The sequence below is a fragment of the Sphaeramia orbicularis genome, chromosome 3 (assembly GCF_902148855.1).
Source record: "Sphaeramia orbicularis chromosome 3, fSphaOr1.1, whole genome shotgun sequence".
Lineage (NCBI taxonomy): Eukaryota > Metazoa > Chordata > Actinopteri > Kurtiformes > Apogonidae > Sphaeramia > Sphaeramia orbicularis.
Genome location: NC_043959.1, coordinates 22,562,163 through 22,582,153, shown reverse-complemented (window position 1 = coordinate 22,582,153; position 19,991 = coordinate 22,562,163). Strand labels below are relative to the sequence as shown.

Here is a 19,991-nt window from a genome sequence, read left to right as displayed (position 1 = left end):
TCGTCTTATTTATTTATTTCTATTAAGTGAGCAGTACTTAACAAAACATGTGACAGACATGACAACAAATAAGACAAAACAAAAACAGATACTAATTACATATTCATCATTATACACCGGTGCGTGTGTGTGTGAGAGAGAGAGAAAAAAAATGAAAGAAAAGACAAAGGAGTTGGTAACAACAATAAATGATAATAAAAAAAGAAGGGGGAAAAAATCCTTATCATTAACTGTTAAAGAGCTGCATTTGTACCGACTTTTACTTCAGATAAATAATACTGAATACATGCGTTTTTGACGGACAGCAGCAAAACACTGTAACTGGAATCGATAAGTTAACATGGGATTGATTTTCCAGTAGTCAGAGATAGATGCAGTGTGTTGATTTGTGACCTACTCTGTGCTTTTACAGTGGTTTTGGTGTAAAGGTTAAACATTAACTTGCTTTATTATCCCCAGGAGGAGTTTAGGTCTTTGCATTTTACCCTTCCTAATACACATAGTATTAGCATTAGCATTAGCACATAGCTCACATTAGTAGCTGTGAGCTGCCATTGAAGGCGCTGAAGGACCAGTTTCAGATCTTCATCAGCTCTGCGGTCAGAGACACTGACAGTTGAATTAACCTCCATGTCCCATGTGTGCAGGCAGTGTTTCTGAACTGTTCTAATGGGCTGACATATAGTGCTGCTCTGTATCCATCCTCACACTGCCCACTGGGACATTTACCCAACGGAACTAATGGAATTTCATCATTGTATTTCTTGCGTCATGTTATTTGTACATTAAAGCTGCGTATGACTTTCCTCACCAATTTTCCATTTAATCTGTAAAATCCGAGTCATAGCCTAAGTATCACAAATCCGTAAGTCTTTCTGTGACTGTGCACCTGAATCTCTTCCCTCACAGTGAACAATTTTGATGTGTACTCCACCATAAACAATCCATTTGTTTACAAACAGAGCCGGTAGGTCAGTCGGGCATTTTCGGAAAGTTGTCACAACATGCATTCTGGGAAGTGGAGCTCCATGCAGCCGCATTATGGCCGCAGCAACAACAAACACAGAAACGGCTTCATTGCCTCTTGCTACTGCAGCTACGTAGAGCTCCACTTCCCACAATACACGTTGTGACAAATTTCTGAAAATGCCCGAGTATTTATGGATAATTTATTAACTGATAATGCACCAAAAAATTTAATAAATAAATATACTATGAACTAACCTCATACAAACAGTCTGTTTGCATGATGGAGCCCGATAAACTCATTCTTCTCATCTTTTTTTAGGGTTAATTGTTGTATATTAGTATTTTAAGTCACGTTTAATTACATTCAGTCAGCATTTTTTCACCGACCTGTTTCGCTGCACTTATTCACATTAGCCTTTTTAATACGTCAGGCCTTCCACCTAATTTTGACACTTTGTCCTTGTCTTTTTTGCATTTTCTTCCTTTAATACCTATATTGAAAATGCACATGGAATCAGAATTACCAAGTCCACATTAGGATTAATTTAATGTACATTTTCCTGTATTAAAATTCTTGTCAGCATGTCCTTTCCTGTTATTGACATTCTCTTCTGGGCTGTGAACTGTGGCTATTACTTCTTGAATCCTGCAGCGTGCCGATAGACCGGCGTTGTTAATCATACTGTATGTTGACTGCTGTATGTCCTCTATAATTAGCTGTTGATGGCTGCAGCCTGTGGTGTCAAACCGTGCAAATATACCCGCGAGCACATCACTATTCTAATTGGCATCGCCGGCGCTCCGACGGCTCCTCTGTGAAGCTTCCACATTACTCTGCTGCAGAGCGGCGGAGGAGACGGAACGAAGGTGAAACAAGGAGAGACAGAAGGGTTCTGGGTGGAAAAATAGAGTAGTCACATGACCTCTGCGTTCTCACCTGCAGTGACAGCTCGCCCAGCAGGTGGGAAATCACAGTAGCTCCATAAATGGCAATGAGGGGTACAGCATGAGCACACAAAGGAACTGTGACAAGTAAATGTTTAACCCATTAATGCTCACAGCACATTTCTATCATTAAAGCTTCAGTAAAAGAAGAGCTGAGCAAAGAAACAATTGAAGCACAGGTTAGTATCTTAATAACTCATGTCCCATCCAACTGAAATTTTCTATTACATTCAATATTTTCTTTCTCCGTTTTCTAAAAAAAAAAAACCATCTGTCCACACAACCTTCATTTACCATGGTGTAATGGTACTAATGTAAGGAATGATGTTCAAAGGGATAATGTGGATGGTGACAGGTGTACACAAGGAACAAGTGATTAAATTTTGGTGATGATCGAGGGGGCTGATTTGCCTTGGCGAAGGTCTGTGCTTTCTGAGTGCTTTTCTAGTTATTATCATTGCTGTTATTATTGTTGTTGTAATTATTGTTGCTATTATTATTTGGGCTGTCATCATCCTTATTGTTGTTATTGTCGCTATTGTTATGATTATTATTGTAGTATTAGCGTTATTCATTCATTCATTTTCTGAACCCGCTTTATCCTCACTAGGGTCACGGGGGTCGCTTGGAGCCTATCCCAGTTACATAGGGGCGAAGGCGGGGTACACCCTGGACATTTCGCCAGTTCATCACAGGGCTGACATGTAGAGACAAACAATCACTCTCACATTCACACCTATGGTTAATTTAGATTAACCAATTAACCTATCAGTGCATGTCTTTGGATTGTGGGAGGAAGCCGGAGTACCCGGAGAGAACCCACGCAGACACGGGGAGAACATGCAAACTCCACACAGAAAGGTCCCACCCCCCGTCAACTGGTGTTGGAATCGAACCCAGGACCTTCTTGCTGTGAGGCACGAGTGCTAACCACTGCACCACCGTGTCGCCCATTAGTGTTATTATTATATTTTATATTATTTTTTAAATTTTAATTAATTTATTTTTATGATGCATTTTATTTTTAATTTAGGATGAGCTATCTCCAGAATTTGTATCAATAAATTAAAAAAAAAAGATTTTAATGGTTCCATTTCCATAGCCTTAGATTGGGCTGTTTATATCTTCAGTAGGTCGCCTCTGTAATGTCCTTTACTGCTCTATGTTCCAGTAGCTTCAGTTCAAATCTACACTAAATACAGATATTTTTGTAAATAGGCCTTTTCGTCCACGCTACAAAAACCCAAACCAACACTTATAATTCACCTCATTCACCCACTGATTTGTAGATACGTGTTGTTAATGGTCGTAAAGGGGCCGACCTGGTCCAGACTGTACCTGCTATGTGGAATAAAATGGGTTGTGGGCCCCTGTGGACTTGCCTTGTGCCTTGTTGTAACCTCTTGGGGGAAAAGACAGATTTATTTAGCAGTAAACAGCATGTACATTTTAGAAGGGTTGGTCCTAGATGGAATCAGCTGGATGAATTCACTGCTGTGATTGTTTGTTGTGGTGTTTGACCGATCTGACCTCTGCAGAAAAAAGACCACGAATGAAAGCGAGTTATAGAGCTAAGAAGGAATTCAGTTAGAAAGTATTTTGATTGGAGTGTTTGATGTAGAAGTACCTCTGCTAAAGTGTTCGTCTTTTCCTTTCAGTCCTTGAGAATTTCAAGTTCTGGTCTGAATGTTGGACAAAGCAGCACTGTGATGTTTCACTCGGAGACTTTTTCTTCCTGAATTGTCACATATTAGACCTGTTGAAAACCTTTGTGCTTTCAATTACAGCTGTGAAATCACCATTCTAGTCTGTGTAAAAATAAAACTTCTGCCTTAATGCTTTGAAAGAATGTTTGCTGAAGATCTGCACATAGTTGCTTTTATACAACTTTAATTTGGAGCAGAAAGGGAATGTAATTATCCCAGCGTCACTCAGATTTTCACCTTTTGTGTCAAACCTTCTATGAAAAAGGCTGAATTAACTCTATTGTCAAGTTTCGTTTTTTTCCCCATTTTCACCCATAAAGACCCAGTGTGACTTTTGTGGCACTTACCAAATGAATTTTCTCTCTGTTTAACCTTTCTTAATAGAAGCATAAGAAAATATTGGTTCCGCAATATATCACAATATTTCATTTCACAATACTGTATCAATATAAAAAAGTGCTGTATCGATATTTTTTGGTATTTATTCAAATGGAGATATGGTGGAGGTTCATATTTTTGGGGAATTATTTATTATTATTCTTTGTTTTTACAGAGAAAAGTTTTGTGATATAGTATTAGATCCTGTTCTGATCAAATAAAAATTTGTTTTGTTTGAGTGCAAATTTCTGGTATAATTAAATTTTTTCCAGGAAATACTCTCTTAGAAGAAGAAATAAAACAAAAAAATATTGCCTTGTTAATAGTATCGTGATATATCATGGTCCTAGAATTATGATTTGTATCGTATGACCAGATTCTTGCCGATACACACCCCTATTTCTTAAGTGATATATCACCATTTATTATAATAATTATCCTCTGAATTTCACATTTTTTTCCAGTGAAAATCATCTATGTCCTTATATTTAATTAACTGATCAAGTAAATGTTCATAAAAGCTCAGAATAAAGTCAAAGGTTATTATATCACACACAAAAAAAAACAGAAGAAAAAGTGACTTTTTCTGTAAAATCTCTTATTAACTGAACATAAACCAAATGTGTCTGTCCTCACTCATCTTACATTGTCCCGCACAGATCCATACCGTACCATCTTCTTCCGATCCGGGTCTGGGTCATGGGGGCAGCAGCCTCAGCAGAGTAGCCCAGACACCCCTCTCCCCAACCACATCCACCAGCTCTGGGGATATATATATATATATATATATATAAAGTGTATTTTTTTCATTTCTAGTCCAAATATCTCATCATGCTTAAAATAAGACATAATCACCTAAAGAGTAACTTTTCAGTGAGATATAAGAACTTACTTTTAGACAATAGATCTTGAAAATCTTATTTCAAGAAATCTTACCAAGATAATTTTTACTTGTTCCATTGGCAGATTTTTTTTTTTTTTTTTTTTTTTGGCTTAATTCCAGATTTATTTATTTTGCTTAATTCAAGATTATTTGTTGCTTAATTCAAGCAAAAAAATATCTGCCAGTGGAACAAGTGAAAATTATCTGTCTTATTTTAAGAGTGATGAGATATTTTGACTAGAAATGAAAAAAATACACTTGGTAAGATTTAGATTTTTGCAGTGTTCCCAAACACCCAACAGATCAGCTTTAGATATCTGGGAACTGGCACAGATCTGTATTTGTTTTTTTTTTTCTTATTCGTATTATTTATTTACTTTTATTTAGTGATCAGTACTTATCAAAACATGTCAAAGACATGACAACACATAAGACGAAACAAAAACAGATGCTAATTACATGTCATTATACATTGGTGCATGTGTATGAGAGAGAGAAAATGAAAGAAAAAACAAAGGAGTTGGTAACAACAATAAATGATGAAAAAAAAAGAAGGGGAAAAAAAGCCTTATCATCAAGTGTTAAAGATCTGCATTTGTACTGACTTTTACCTCAGATAAATGATGCTGAATACATGCTCTCCCTAACCACATCCACCAGCTGTGGGGATATAATCCCTCCAGCATGTCCTTGGACGGTCTCTTCCACGCACAGATCCCCCAATTTAAATAGAACCACATGGGGATCACTCACATTACGTGGTCCACGCATGCATGCACGACTGATGCCTGTCACTGACTTACATTGGTATCACTTCTGTGGGCCCATCAGGTGATCCCATCTAGAGCTGCACAATATATCATTTGAGCATCAACATCGCGGTGTATGTGTGTGCAATAGTCACATCGCAAGTCCTGCAATGTAGGAGGCAAATTAACTCAACGTGTTCTCATCTAATTTCAAAGGTACCTGACACACACTGCGCACAGCGATCCACCAGTCACAATCATTCTTAATCAGTTTACAGTGAGTCGCTGGTAACGATATTGAAAAATGAGCAACAAACAAGAGAAAATCACCGTAAATGAAGACTTGGTGCCAGAAAGAAAAGCAACGTCAGCAGAATTATTTCGGCTACAAGAAGGATGAGACTGAAACACCTTTCCTGTGGTGATAGTGTCTTGCACCTGTTGCCACAACAAAAAGTAACACAACTAATTAGTTTGACCATTTACGTCAGTGCCACACAGCTATATTATATCCTCCTGAGTATTTTTTCATATTGCAACATACATTGCAGGGTTAAAAAAAATTAGTGTCAATTTTTTTCCAATATCATGCAGCCCTAATACCATCACAGATTTGAGGTGGGGACCAGTGCCTTGCATTACAGGCTGCTCATGAAAACGACATGCTGACTTCTGTTGTCTTTTGTAGTTTTATCCAAAAATCAAAACTGAAATTGAAAATCAAGTTAATTATTGAAGAGAATGTTTGATTTGTTGAGTCTGTTTGTATGACTGTACTGACATGAACATACTGTTGTGGATAATTCAGTTACTGCATAATGGATTGTTGTGGTTCGATGCTAAAATTAGGGAAATAGTAGAGGCTGATTGTTGTGTAAAGTTAATGATAAAGGTGTAAAAGCACTGAGGGGTAGGATTAAATAAGTTTATACTTCTTCCTACTCCTTTTCGACCATGCAAAATTCAGACTTGTATGTGCTTGAAGATAGATTCTGTCCATTTAAATGTTATTTTGTTTATGTCTTAATTTGCTTTGTTTTGTCTTATTTTCTTTGCATATTTGAAATCAAATTAAAAAAAAAAAAAAAGTTTTTAGAGGAAAAAATCTGGATTTTATTTTTTGCCAAAATCATGCTGCCCTAGTGTAGCCAATGACAGATCGACTTGACCTTGTGCTTTGGGTCATTGTCATGCTGGAACATCCAAGACCATCCCATGCACCTTCTGTCAGGGTATGTGAACTTATGAGCACAACTGTATATTGAGGTTAATTGCTGGGTTGGTATGGTGAAAGTGCTGCTACTTTAATGTTCTCTATAATTTCCCACATGAAACATAGTATTCCCTTTGTTATGAGAGTTAGTGTGAGTCATATAGAAATGCAAATCAAAGTATTTGAGTTAACAAAGCTTTTAAGCTTTGAAACTAGGTTGCTCATTCTTGGATCCGTGGCTCATTTACATTACAGCTAATTATTTAATCCAGTGTTAACAGCAAGAATACTGCTTAATGGAGCTTTAAGTACGTACCTAAGTCAAAAGCATAAAAGCTGTAATGTAGGCTCATAAATCCAGACCAATCAACTGATGATCTTTGCCAGATGCTGACCTTTCTGGCTCGCAGATCTCACTCTCTGCCCTCTACTCTGTTTTGGAAACATCCCCGATTAAAAAAGGCTTTTTGTGTCAGGATGATTTATCCCCTTTTCACTTTGATGGCTCCTTGATATTACCTCTTTATTACTTTTACCAATTGAAGCCCACTGTAAGCTCCATTAGATAATGTTGAATTCATTTATGTGGCAGGCTGAGATCAAAAGAAGAACCAAATTGCTGTATGTAATGTTCTTTTAATGAAAGCTGAAATAAAACAAGAGATGGAGAAAAAAAAAAAAAAAAAAACTAGCTTCCTACTCTAGTGTCTCTCTGCATGGGATTAGATTGGAGAAGAGGAGGAGGAGGAGGAGGAGGAGGGCAGACCTGACAAACCGTTGTCTGAGGTCCGTCAGAGTCTCTCCTGTATCGTTAAACCCGACTTAAACCGATGAAAAAGAAAAAAAGCAGTGCTGAATGAAGCTGAAGATGTCTGCCTTCATAACGCCAAAGCCTGTTTGTGTCTGTGTCAGGAGTCGGGCGGTTAATCCAGCGAACATCCCTGGTCCAGATATCAAAACCATGTTAGAGAGCTGAAGGGCGAGACTGACTGTCATGGTTGAGGAGAGGTGCCTCTGCTCGACACTGTGTTTCCTATGAGAAGAAAGAGAAGGACAGAGGCAACACATTCACCAGAACCTAGTGTTAACATTGGACTGTTTGTGTCTTCAAACCAAATATATTAAGGTTGACTAGAGTGGAAACCTTTCCCCCACCAACATACACCAGTCAGACGCAACATGTTGATGTCTGACAGGTAAAGTTGGAATGATGTTGATTATTTTGTTACAATCTGACGTTTTTGTGGGTTAGATCTACGCTATATAGACAAAAGTATTGGGACACGTTGAATTCAGGTGTTTCTTTTCTTACATGGGTCTGAGATATCAAACAGTAATGACAAATAGTATAATATAGTTTTGCATTGTGATAAATATCATTGCATTGCTTAGTTTTGTTAAAATTCCCATTTAATGCCATTAAACTTTACAGAAATATCAATGTTTATAAACTACATGGACAAAAGTATGGGGACACATCATGGCTACAGCTGTAAGATGTCCTGTTCATGATGATTTGAGATAAAAAACATTTGTATTTTTGAAAGTAGATGGTTAGTTGTGGAACATTTAAAATCATAGTCATGGGGGTGGGGATCAATGTTGAGAGAAATTAAGTAAAAACCATCTCTGAGGCATTCTGGAGGCAAACAATTTAAACAAAACAGACTAATTCAATGATATTTATCCCAATATAAAACTCTACTGTGGCATTTGTCATTATTGTTTTGTATCCCAGACCCCTATTAGGAAAGAAACACCTGAATTCAATGTGTCCCAATACTTTTGTCCATATAGTATGTAATAGACTGAATCCAGCCACTTTTAGGCCTAGGTAAGATAAGACTTTATTGATCTCACTATGGGGAAATTTCACAGTTAACAGCAGCAATATACAACACACAAGTGCAAAGGAAAAGACAGGTAGTAAAAAAAAAAAAAAAACACAAGTGAGAAGTTCTAGTGTTGGATTCTAGTGCAACTCCCAAACCTGAATAAATAAAGAGGGTTGTGTCAGGAATGGCATCTAGCGTAAAACTTCAGTCAAACTAACCATGCAAATCACAAATATGACCCCCAGGTTAACAACGACCACTACCGGTGCCGTTTACGAACAGTGTGGGTGGAAATGAGGCTATTGTTGGTCAAAAGAAGGTGATGTAGGAGACAGTGAGCCCATTTACATGCACTCACATCATTATCTTATTTCTGGAGTTATCAGATTATTGAAAAGATCATGTAAATGACATTATCGGATGAGTTATCAGATAATCTGGTTATGAGAAACTGCATTAACACTTCAGGATTTCTCCTAAATACTCCAATGTCTTTTTGCATACACCTGTTAATCTGATTTAGTTCATTCTTTTACATCTATGCATGTGTAAAAAGAATTCAATCGTAAAACAAATGGAAGTTATGGAGTCTTACATGAGCAGGAGACAATAATAGGAAGTTTGAATCTACCATCACTACATACAGTCGCGGAAAAAAATATTAGACGACCCTTGTTTTCTTCAGTTTCCTGTTCATTTTAATGCCTGGTACAACTAAAGGTCAATTTATTTGGACAAATATAATGATGACAACAAAAATAGTTCATAGTAGTTTAATTTCAGAGCTGATATCTATCCATTTTCCATGTTTTCTTGATAATAACCAAAATCACTTCAGTTCTTACATCAATATCTATTGCACTGTACTGACAAAAACAGTGCTTTTTGGCATTCCATGTTTTCTTTTCTGTCTGTTTTAGTCACATGGTACACACAGGAGTTAGTACTTGATTGCATAACTAGTGTTTTTGATGACTTTTGATGGTGTATTTTTTTTTTTCTGCGACTGTATGTGTGCTCTTCATATATTAGCATCTTTTAGCTTTATGGGTTTTCTCAAGGTCTTCCAGTCCCCCACCCCCCCACCCCCCAATCATAAACCGGTACATAAAGGTTCATTTTCTTGTCAGTGCCTTTGAAATGAAAATGATTCGAAGTGCATCCAATGATAGTTAATTGCTCCTAATGTGCTACTGCTTATTGCTAACGCTAATTTTTGTGTGCATTGCCATGGGTAAAATGCAGAGACTGAATTTCTCTGTGGATAATAAAGGGAATAGACCTTTAACCTTTAAGATAATAGTGTCTTTTTTTAGTGGTTCATTGTGTTGATAGTGTGTTTTTTCTCTGTATTTATGGGCATGTAGGTCATCCGTTAACACAAAGTGTAGCATCAAATCCTATCTCAGGTGTCTGTGTTTTCTTTCTTGTAAGAGGTGACACTAAGTCCTTGAAACAATAAAACTGCTGCGAATTGACTTTTTTTCTCCCCCCCTTTTTGGTTTTCACCGTTTCATCAGTGCTACAAAGTACATCCAGCTACAAAAGAGCTATCATGAACAGCCAAGTTAGAAGCACTGAGTCGATGCTGTGTAGATGATACACCACCCCATCTCGGAGCATTGATCTGAAAGTTTCACAAAGTTGCAGACCGGAGCTTTGGAAGTTCTAGCTCATCTTATTGTCAGTTTTTTGGTCTGAACTGTGTTAAAGGAAGAAATGATTCATCTCATTCCAACTGAGTATCTATGGGATGGATCAGGGGTGTCAAATTCATTTTAGTTCAGGGGCCTAATATGATATAAAGTAGGCCCAGACCAGTAAAATAATCTAAATAATAGGATAAGAACTTAATAATACAACTCCAAAGTCTTCTCTATGTTTTTGAGTGAAAAAAAGTTAAATTCCATAATGAAAATGTTTTTGTTTTTTTTTCCCACTTAAGTTTTTATTGAAACTTTAAATACATAATCGGCAAAAAACAACAAAAAGCGAACAAACAAACCTTGCTTGGGAACACTACACTACACTACATTCACATTATTCAGTCCGTCCACCATTCCAGGTTCTGTAATCAATCCATTTATTCCATTTTTTGTCCATATGTGCTTCTTATAGTTGCAGTTTGTGAGGTTTTTTTTCCATAATGTGTTCCTTCAATAATTGTGATTCATTGGTCATTTGTTGGTGGTTCTGTCTTTCCCCAGTTCCTTGTAATAGCTTTTTTGCTCACCTTAACCAAGTATATGTCATTTCCCACAACATTTCCATCAGACAAGTCATAATGAAAATGTTTACATCTACGAACTGGAGTTGTTTTTAACTCTAGCCCCTAAAAATTAATCTAAAGGCCCTCATGAAATATTGACTTTTTAAAATTTTCTAACCAAGTGAGTGCTTGGATTTTTGTCTTTTTCCAGTGGTTCATGTCCTCTCCATGAGCACCTTTGGTTTGCTGAATACCAGTAGCTCCCTGTGAATTGTTTTTTTTTGTTTGTTTTTTTTTGTTTAGTACATTTGTGTTGATATCCCGTCACACTCTTCTTGTTTATTTTAAGACGTAATTGTGATTGACCAACACCAAACCTCATATATTAGCTTCAGAACGTACTCCTAGATTTTCTATATTTGTCGAGCACTGCTATCACCTCCTGCCTGTTGAGGGAATCCAAAAAAGCAGTCAATCCCTTAATGAGAAATTACATTGAGATTATGCATATGTGTTATTTGCAGATGCCTAACAATAGTAGCATTGTATTCTGGAGACTCAGTTGTGGCAGAACATGCTCCCAGTGTTGGGTTTCCGCCAATGAAATGTGTTTGTTTCTGCGTCATTATCATCAACAAAACATTCTCTTCTGATTTGTTTTTGGCAGGATTTACGAGCGGGTGATCGACCCCCCTCAGATGGAGCTCACTCCAGGCAGCGGAGTGTGGCTGGGCCAGCACAGCCACAAGCATGGCCTGTTTAAGGTAGGAACCCCCCCCCACACACACACACACACACACACACACACAAACATCACACACTGTGGGTTTGCCCGCACACACCTGAACTGACGGTGCTCCACATTCAAGATGGCGTCACATAATTGGCTGGATTTACAGAGAAGGAGCCAAGTGGAAGACACAAGAAAGGAAGCACTAGAGGGTTTACAGAGGAGCTGGGAAAGCTCAGCGTGCACTTTGAAATGCTTATTCCCAAGCCCATTAAACTGTTGTCGATTTTTAATCACTGCTCATTTTCTCGGGCTGCTGTGTGAGCTCACAGCAGGAGGGGGGGGACACCGCCGAGTATCACCAAGACATCCGCAGGCTCTTTATACTCCCACCTCTCCTGCGCACCCACCACACGATCAATGGGGCTTTTATTTTTTTCTATATAAATACAAATTGATCAGCCAGCGGACCCCACCGCCGACTAAATTATCCCCCCCTCGCTGAGCTCTGACACTGTCGCCGCAGAGCACCTCCTCTATTCTCGCCACCGTTGAAGCTTCAAGGAGCTGCTTCTTCTGCAGAAAAAGCTCCGGTCTTGAAAGACGCAGCGCCATCATCCAGTTCCCTCTCCACAGTCGAGCCTTCAAAGCTCGTGGAGGCAGTGGAGACAGATGGAGTGGAAGCATACGGCAAAGTGTCAAGTGATGGGGGGATTAAGGGATTCCCTCCACATGTTTTTTTAGTCAGTTGAGTTGTCATGACAGGTACAGGTGGACTAGTAACACCTGCAACATCAACTATAAATAGAGTCATCAGGAATCACAACTTATACATGTACAGTAACACAATGACCCTCTTTTATGCATGTATAATCTCATTTCCCCCATTTTGACGTTGGTGTTTTCTTTGACCAACAGCTTTTTTCTGACCAGCTTTTTTGAGCTGCACGCCTGAGGTCATACGTCCCCATCAGTCAGTTTGAGCATGTTGTTCACATGCTTATCACGTCTTGACTGGACTATTGTAATTCGCTCTATTGTGGGTTTGACCAGTCCTCTATCCACCAGCTGCAGATGGTCCGAAATACAGTCGCCCGTCTTCTGATTTTATTGTATATTTTTAAGTGCCTGAATGGTGTAGCACCCCCTTACCCTGGGGCGCTGATGAGCTGGGGTAAACATGACAAATTCATGGGGCCCAGCATTTGAGGGGGGCCCATAGAGCAGTGGAGGGGGTCCAGTGGATACCGGCTAGAAGTTGTGAAAATTTCACTTAAGATCCGCTGTATAGTGGAGGCATAGAAGTTGGGAGTCAAACGTTCAAAGTATGTTAAGTTTCAGTTTCATTTTCATGCTAGCGCAATTGACGTTATGTTAAGAGTCCTCAACTCTGCCCTCTCGTCCAAAAATGGTCACTTCTTACCCCGAAATACAAACATGATGACGGGTAGATTTGATATCAAAAGTTGCATTTTAACTGGTAGCATATGTTATTTCTGTTTATTTATTTTGTTGCTATTCATCCCCCTTAACAAATAAATCGTTATAAATGTATAAATAGTTACTGTTTTTGAATGAACACAGTGTCAAACACCACAGACATCCCATATGCCAGTACCAGTACTGGCTGATATCAGCAAATGTAGACTAACACCAATGACAGGCTGTTATATCAGTGCATCCCTAATACAAATTTATGCTTTTATAATTATAAAAAAGTGGTGTAAGAGAATTTAAATGTTTTACTATAGTATTGTGTCGTGTAACTGTGTTTAAAAATCTCCAACTATAGTAACTTGGTCTTGAGGTCTTGCTGAGAATGTGCAACGCATAAATTCTTCTGCCAGAGAAAATGCAAATGAATGAATGTTTCAACCATTGTCCTTAGGCAAATAAGAGTTTCTTGAGATTCGGATATTCGACACTATGCTGCTAGAACAAGTTGGTTTAATCTGCATTCTCAAGGAAAAACAGTTCTCGATAACAGATGGAGGCGTTGAAGAAATAATGGTGGATTCATTTGGCTGAATTTCAGTGAAGCTGCGGAGATTTGTCAGGTCTATAATGGCAGATTGTAGAAGTGTTAACAATGACAACTCGTATTAGAGTTTCAGTAAGGCAGTGTTTCTCAAACTGTGGGGCGGGCCAGCTATAGGGGGAGCATGAAGGCTTGCCGGGGGGGTATGGGATTGCTCCTGGGTGTTCCTTTTTTTTTTTTTTCTTCAGGTTAGAACATTACATTTACATTTATGCATTTGGCAGACGCTTTTTTCCAAAGCGACTTACAGGGGAAAACCAATCAAATCAATCAATCAAATTTTATTTATGTAGCGCCAAATCATAACAAAAGTTATCTCATGACACTTTACATACAGAGTTGGTCAAAACCAGACTTCTAAGCCGATTTACAGAAACCCAACAGAATCCTCCAGGAGCAAACACTGGTGACTGGTGACAGTGGTGAGGAAGAACTTCCCTTTAACAGCAGAAACCTGGAGCAGACCCAGACTCCTGGAGGATGGACGTCTGCCTTGACCAGTTGGGGTTAAAGAGAGAGGGTAAAGGAAGAGAAAAAGAGAGAGTGACAGAGATAGAGACTGGGGGAGAAGGGGAGGGAGAGGAGGAGAGGGAGATAACATGTAGCAGGTAGAATTAATGTTTTAGCATTGGAGCACCCTAGATTAATTTTGAGGACGTACAACAAACAAATCTGCTGCCATGGTGATCTGTCACTGGACTAGACAAAGAGTTTAGGTTTGGACAATGGACAAGGACTGGAAAAGAAACATGTGACATGTTTCTGTTTTTGCACAGTTTGTACAGTTTGCACTTTAATGTTCTGAGATGTGCAAACATGCTCATTGCAGCCACTGATATTGTTCAAATGTTCATCTTTGTTACCAAAATTAGTTTGTTGTTCTAAAAAAAATAACTTTATTGTCATAGTTGTAAGATACCTGTGCATTTCTTATTTTTATTTGGAAAAATATTGTCTGAGGGAGCAGTCTGGTTGAGTGTATTTGTTTTGAAGCAAAAATCTAAGTCATTTTTAATTTGCACAACAAATTATTCAAGGAAAAGCAAAAAGTATTGCTATGATACTGATGTTTCTTTCAATTAAAGTTATAATTGCACCACTGTTACTATGTTGTTGGGGGCCTAGAGATTTTTCGTCATCCAAAGGGGGGCCGACAGAAAAACACTGAGAACCACTGCAGTAAAGCAACAGAGAGATCTACAAAGACTTACTGTATTTACATATTTTGATGTCTTGTTGCTACAGCTCTCCTAAAGTTTGGTTGTGCTGCAGGATATTTTCTAGTTTACACAGTAAAGTCTGCAGTTCTACAGCTAAAAGACAATTCAATTATTCCAAGTGAAAGTGAGTAATTAACCCATAAAGACCCAAACATCCTCACTGACCAAAACCAAAAATCTACTGATCTAAACTGTTTAATACCTGTTGATCCATTAATCCTATCAATGCATGTAAATAACTGGTGTAAAATACAGTTAATCATCTTTTCGTGGTCATCAGATACGACCCATTGGGATGTTCAGAGGCTCCATAGTTACCATGGAAACACCATCGTCTTCTACAACATTGATTCACCAGTAAAACCCATGGAGTTGGATCAAAGACAGTGGATGAAAATGCTTTGTTTATGTTCAGTTAATGATAGATTTGACTGAAAAAGTCACTTTTTCTTGAGTTTTTTTGAGACAACCCTCAACTTCAGTCTGAGCTTTTATGAACATCTACATGGTCAGTGAACTAAATATAGGAAAGTGCATGATTTATACTGATAAAACACAAAATACAGAGGATAATGTTATAAATAGATGGTGATAAATCACTTAGGAAAGGTTAGATATAGAGACGATTTCATTTGGGAACTGACATAAAAGTTGTGCTGGGTCTTTAGGGAGTGTGTGACATTTATTAGGACTTAAAGATACAAAAAGCGGAAAAGAATCGCAGATTGAGAATGGACAGAAACCAAAACACAATACTGCACTACTTCGTTGCCATTCACTTCATATATTCCACCTCTTTAACCTGCTAAAGACAAGAGGATAAACAGAGCCTACGTACATCTGCTGTTGAAAGCACAGAGGTTGAAGCCTCGCTGGGAAACTGAGCTGAAGGCATAAAGCCAGAGGAGGGTGAAGAAACAGGAAAACAGCCAAGAGCCGTAGAAGTACCACTGCAGATGGAGATAGGAGGTGAAATAAAGCAGCAGCTGTAATCTATCCCATTCAGAGCTCAGGAGTAGGATAATGATAAGACGCGCTAACTAGGCCTTTAAATAAAACATATCGAGTCCTCGCCGTGGCTGGAGATGCTCGCCACTCATCCTCTCGGGAGCCTCTCCATCTGAAGGAGCAACTGTAATAAATTATCTTTATCTAGAATCCGTTGTGCTCTCCTCGGGGACGCTGCAGGCTCATTTGGAACCACAGCTTCAGTGAAACGGCCGCTGTCTGGCGTGTCATGGGACAATAACGGCTCTCACAATAATGGATGATGGAAAGATGAGAAGTGTTACAAGATGACGGACACTGGAGGATCAAACACCGGTCTAAGAACTCATACCACAGTGTTCAAATACTTGAGGAGAAGTCGTAGATGTACAGAACAAAGAGGAAATGTCTCTTACAAAGCGTACTGTAAAATGTTACCACCATCAGCTCCGCTTTGAGACCTAGAGATACAGCATTCACAGCCATCATATTCTGCATTAATAGGACGATTAGGAGACTTCCTGGGCAAGACTGCTTCTTTAGATGCAGCAGCACAAACGTTATTGGTTTCCTCCCACTGGGCCCAGTCCAATACCTCATAACTCCACTGGAGATGTGGAAAACAGGGTGGTTTCAGATGACACAAGACTATATTTTGGGCATGCAGTTGTTCCGTTTAAACAAAATATGTCTGTTTTTCTTTATTGTACAGTATATGGTGTCACTGACAGAAATTTGAGGAAAAAGTTGAGTTCCAGTTGTGTCCCATGGGACCTCATTTCAGGGGAAAAAAAAAAAAGGCAATGTATACTGCCACAGTACTGTAACACAAAATATCAGTTTGTCTATTACCACAGAGCCAATCAAATGTTAGCAGTTGTACTAGAGCCAATCATAGATACTGTTCCATGAACTCATTATCCTCTTGTTGCCACAGTACTGTGGTGATATATGGTGTATTCTTCAGTTCATTCTTTTGTGCATTTTGCTACTACAGTACTGTGGCAACTGATGGAAGACACGACAAATTAGTGATAATATATTTCATTTCACATTTTCATTTCATTTCATGTTTATTTCAAACCTGCTACCACAGTTAAACACTTAACAGATGACAACTGGACAGTCGATACACACATAGTTTGAAAAGGGGATGGAAGAAGCATTGCTTTTAAAATTCCAACCCCTCACACTACATAACTCATCACAGCATTTCACTACACAAACACAAACCAATAGAGAACATTATAGAACAAAACAGATCATTACTGAACAAAACAGAACATTACAGATCAATACACATTACAGAACAAAATATAGTATAGTAAAGGATAGTATAGTATAGTATAGAATAGGAATTATTGCTGTAAATGCCCTATATGGTGTTCTTTGCTCTGTGCAATCAGTGAGATTGAGGCTGGAGAAGGTGGGCGGAGCTACATGTTAGATGCATGTTAGTGTACTGTGTGACTTCTCAGTTCTGTGTCAGTTGTGTATTGAGTGCTGTGGTTCAAATTCTGCACTCTGAACATTGTTCCAGTGGCTGATTTACATCAATGTCAGATTTCACCTACTGGCATCCTTGGTGCCGTGCCGTGCTTTGATTATCCTATAAGATTCTCCTTTGGTCTGAGGTGTGTTAAGAGTGAATTTGTCCCAATAATTGGCTCTGAAACAAGTCGGGGCCGACAAACATAAATATTAGACTTGTTAAATATTTTCGACCAAAAATCTTCGCGTGTGGGGAAAGCCGACAACTCCTGACTCTGTGAATTGTGATGCAGAACGGAATGTAGCCAATCAAGAAGCAAGCTGACTTAGGAACAAAGAAGCAGGCGTAAATAAAAACAAGCACGGCCGACCTGACCTGTTTCTTTTTTTTAGTTCGGAATTTTTCTGTCAAAAATAGTCCCAGAACACCATTGTTCCCTCCTTTCGTATACCCTCTTCCAGGTTGCATGTTGTGTTTTCCAGTTGCAGCTACGTTTTGTCTTCTTAATTTTTGTTTGATCATGTTTGTTAACACAAGATTTCTGACTTGGAAGACTAGATTCTAGATCGGTGGTGGGGCAGAATCGTTATGTGCGTGGTGTGCTCCGATAATCTCAACACATCACCATAAAAACTGTTCAGTGTCTGATTTTTATCTTCATGTGTGCGGTCTGCTGGGGCGCCGTTAAGGGGGGGTAAACGTGACAAATTCATGGGGCCCAGTATTTGTGGGGGGCCCATAGAGCAGTGGAGGGGGTCCAGTGGATACAGGTTAGAAGTTGTAAAAAGTTTGTGTAAGGTCTGCTGTATAATAGAGGCCTAAAAGTCAGGAGTCGGATGTTGAAGGTATGTTAAGTTTCAGTTTTATTTTCACGCTAGTGCAACTGACGTTATGTTAAGAGTCCTCAACTCTTCCCTCTCGTCCAAAAACGGTCACTTTTTCCCCCAAAAAGCAAAGATGATGACGTCTGTAAGAGATAAAAAATCTCTTCAGATTTACAAAATCTGTATGTGCGTACCCCCCTTTAAACAATAGAAAAGTGGATCAATTAGAGTCTCTTCTACCATTCTGATGCATTGAGAGGTGGACTTGTTGGACCATCTGAACACAAACCTCATCTTTACTTTCTTCCATCAGTCTGTTGCTAGATTGGCACATGATAAAATCTGTTGATATCCAAGTCCATCAAAATGTTTATCCAAGAAGAAAAGGCCGGTTATTCATATCAAAGTCAGTACTGTGTCTTATTTGTAGTAATATTAGTGTACGTGTAAACTGAATGAGTACTGTCTTTTTTTTTTTTTTTTAATGTTCACTTTCTGTCTTTTATCATTTTATTTCAATGCAGATCCCATTTCCCCTCTATAAAACAGTCTTGTGTGCTCTCTGTTTGATACTGTTTTACTCCGACAGTTTGGGGTTACTTTATTCTCCTAGTATTACGAACTCTGTCTCATGGAGTCTCACAGGAGCAGAAAGAAAAGATAAGAATTATTATGTGATACATCAGGAATTTACTTTGTGCAGCTAAGGAGGAACAGGAAGTTAAAATTAATCCCAGTGGAGATGCCATTACCGTTAATACAATAGTTAAGGTTTAGTATACTGAAGTATTTTCTGTAACAGTCCTTTTTGTTCTGAATGAGACTTGCTTTGTTTCATTACAGATAAATGTTAAAAGAAGTTCTAATTTGCATCCAACTAAGATTAGTCTGGAGTGATTATAGTTCAATATGTAGTCGGTAATGTCTCTTGGCTTCAGCATTGTAAATGTATGTCAATAATCTGACAAAATGACATTTGAACAGACTGAAATATTGATTAACCTTTTATTTTAACCCTTTATTTCTGTACATTTTAGAAGACAGTCACAACAAAAGTTACAGTAAGGCAACAATCTCAGGTCCAGTGTGGTCTGCAGGGTCTGTAAGGTCCACCTCTGCATGAACAATGAGTGGACCTGCTTTGTTAGGTACCATGAAGTAATGGTACTAATGTAAGGAATGATGTTCAAAGGGATCATGTGGATGTGGACAGGTGTCTGGATCAGCACTTATGTGGGTCTAACGTTCTAAAATTCATGTTCATTTCACCTTATATGCATTTTTCTTGTATTTTTATATATACTTCCTGGTTTTTCTTTTTGTTTTTGCAAATTATGGGCAAGGAACCAAATATGGTAACTTCATTGAGCTTGATTTTCTTCATGATGAAAAATTTTGAAAAATGTCATAAACGTAATAAATTCTTGTTATGCCCTTCAATAACACACTAAGGCTGTAATTTTGAATTTCTGAGTATTTCTGTAAGTGCCCTAAAGTATTTATTGCATGCTGTAATACTGTTAAAATGGCTTCTTCTCCAGCTTCTAGTACAGGTGTGAGTGAAATTACCGTAATGACCCATAATAAAGCATGTCTCAAATTTTCACAATCGTACAGTGAAAGACTTACAGCCATCCAAAATGCGTATGTGCAGGGTGTGTCAGCAAAGACACGTCAGGTGTTAAAGAGTTAAGTAGCTGCAATTTACATGACAAGTCACCAGTTAAAATTACTGAGAAACAAAACCATGTCACCTTGTTGCTAGGGATGGGAATCGATAAGAATTTACCAATTCTGATTTCATCATCGATTT

General features: G+C 38.4%; 1 protein-coding gene across 1 annotated transcript in view; it reads left to right on the top strand.

Moving 5' to 3' along the window:
* Positions 1–19,991, top strand: part of LOC115414140 (protein kinase C-binding protein NELL1-like) — an 806,279-nt gene that overhangs the window by 217,030 nt on the left and 569,258 nt on the right. The window contains exon 5 of the mRNA XM_030127358.1: positions 11,555–11,651. Within this exon, the coding sequence (XP_029983218.1) occupies positions 11,555–11,651 (97 nt within the window). The remainder of the gene's footprint in view (positions 1–11,554; positions 11,652–19,991) is intronic.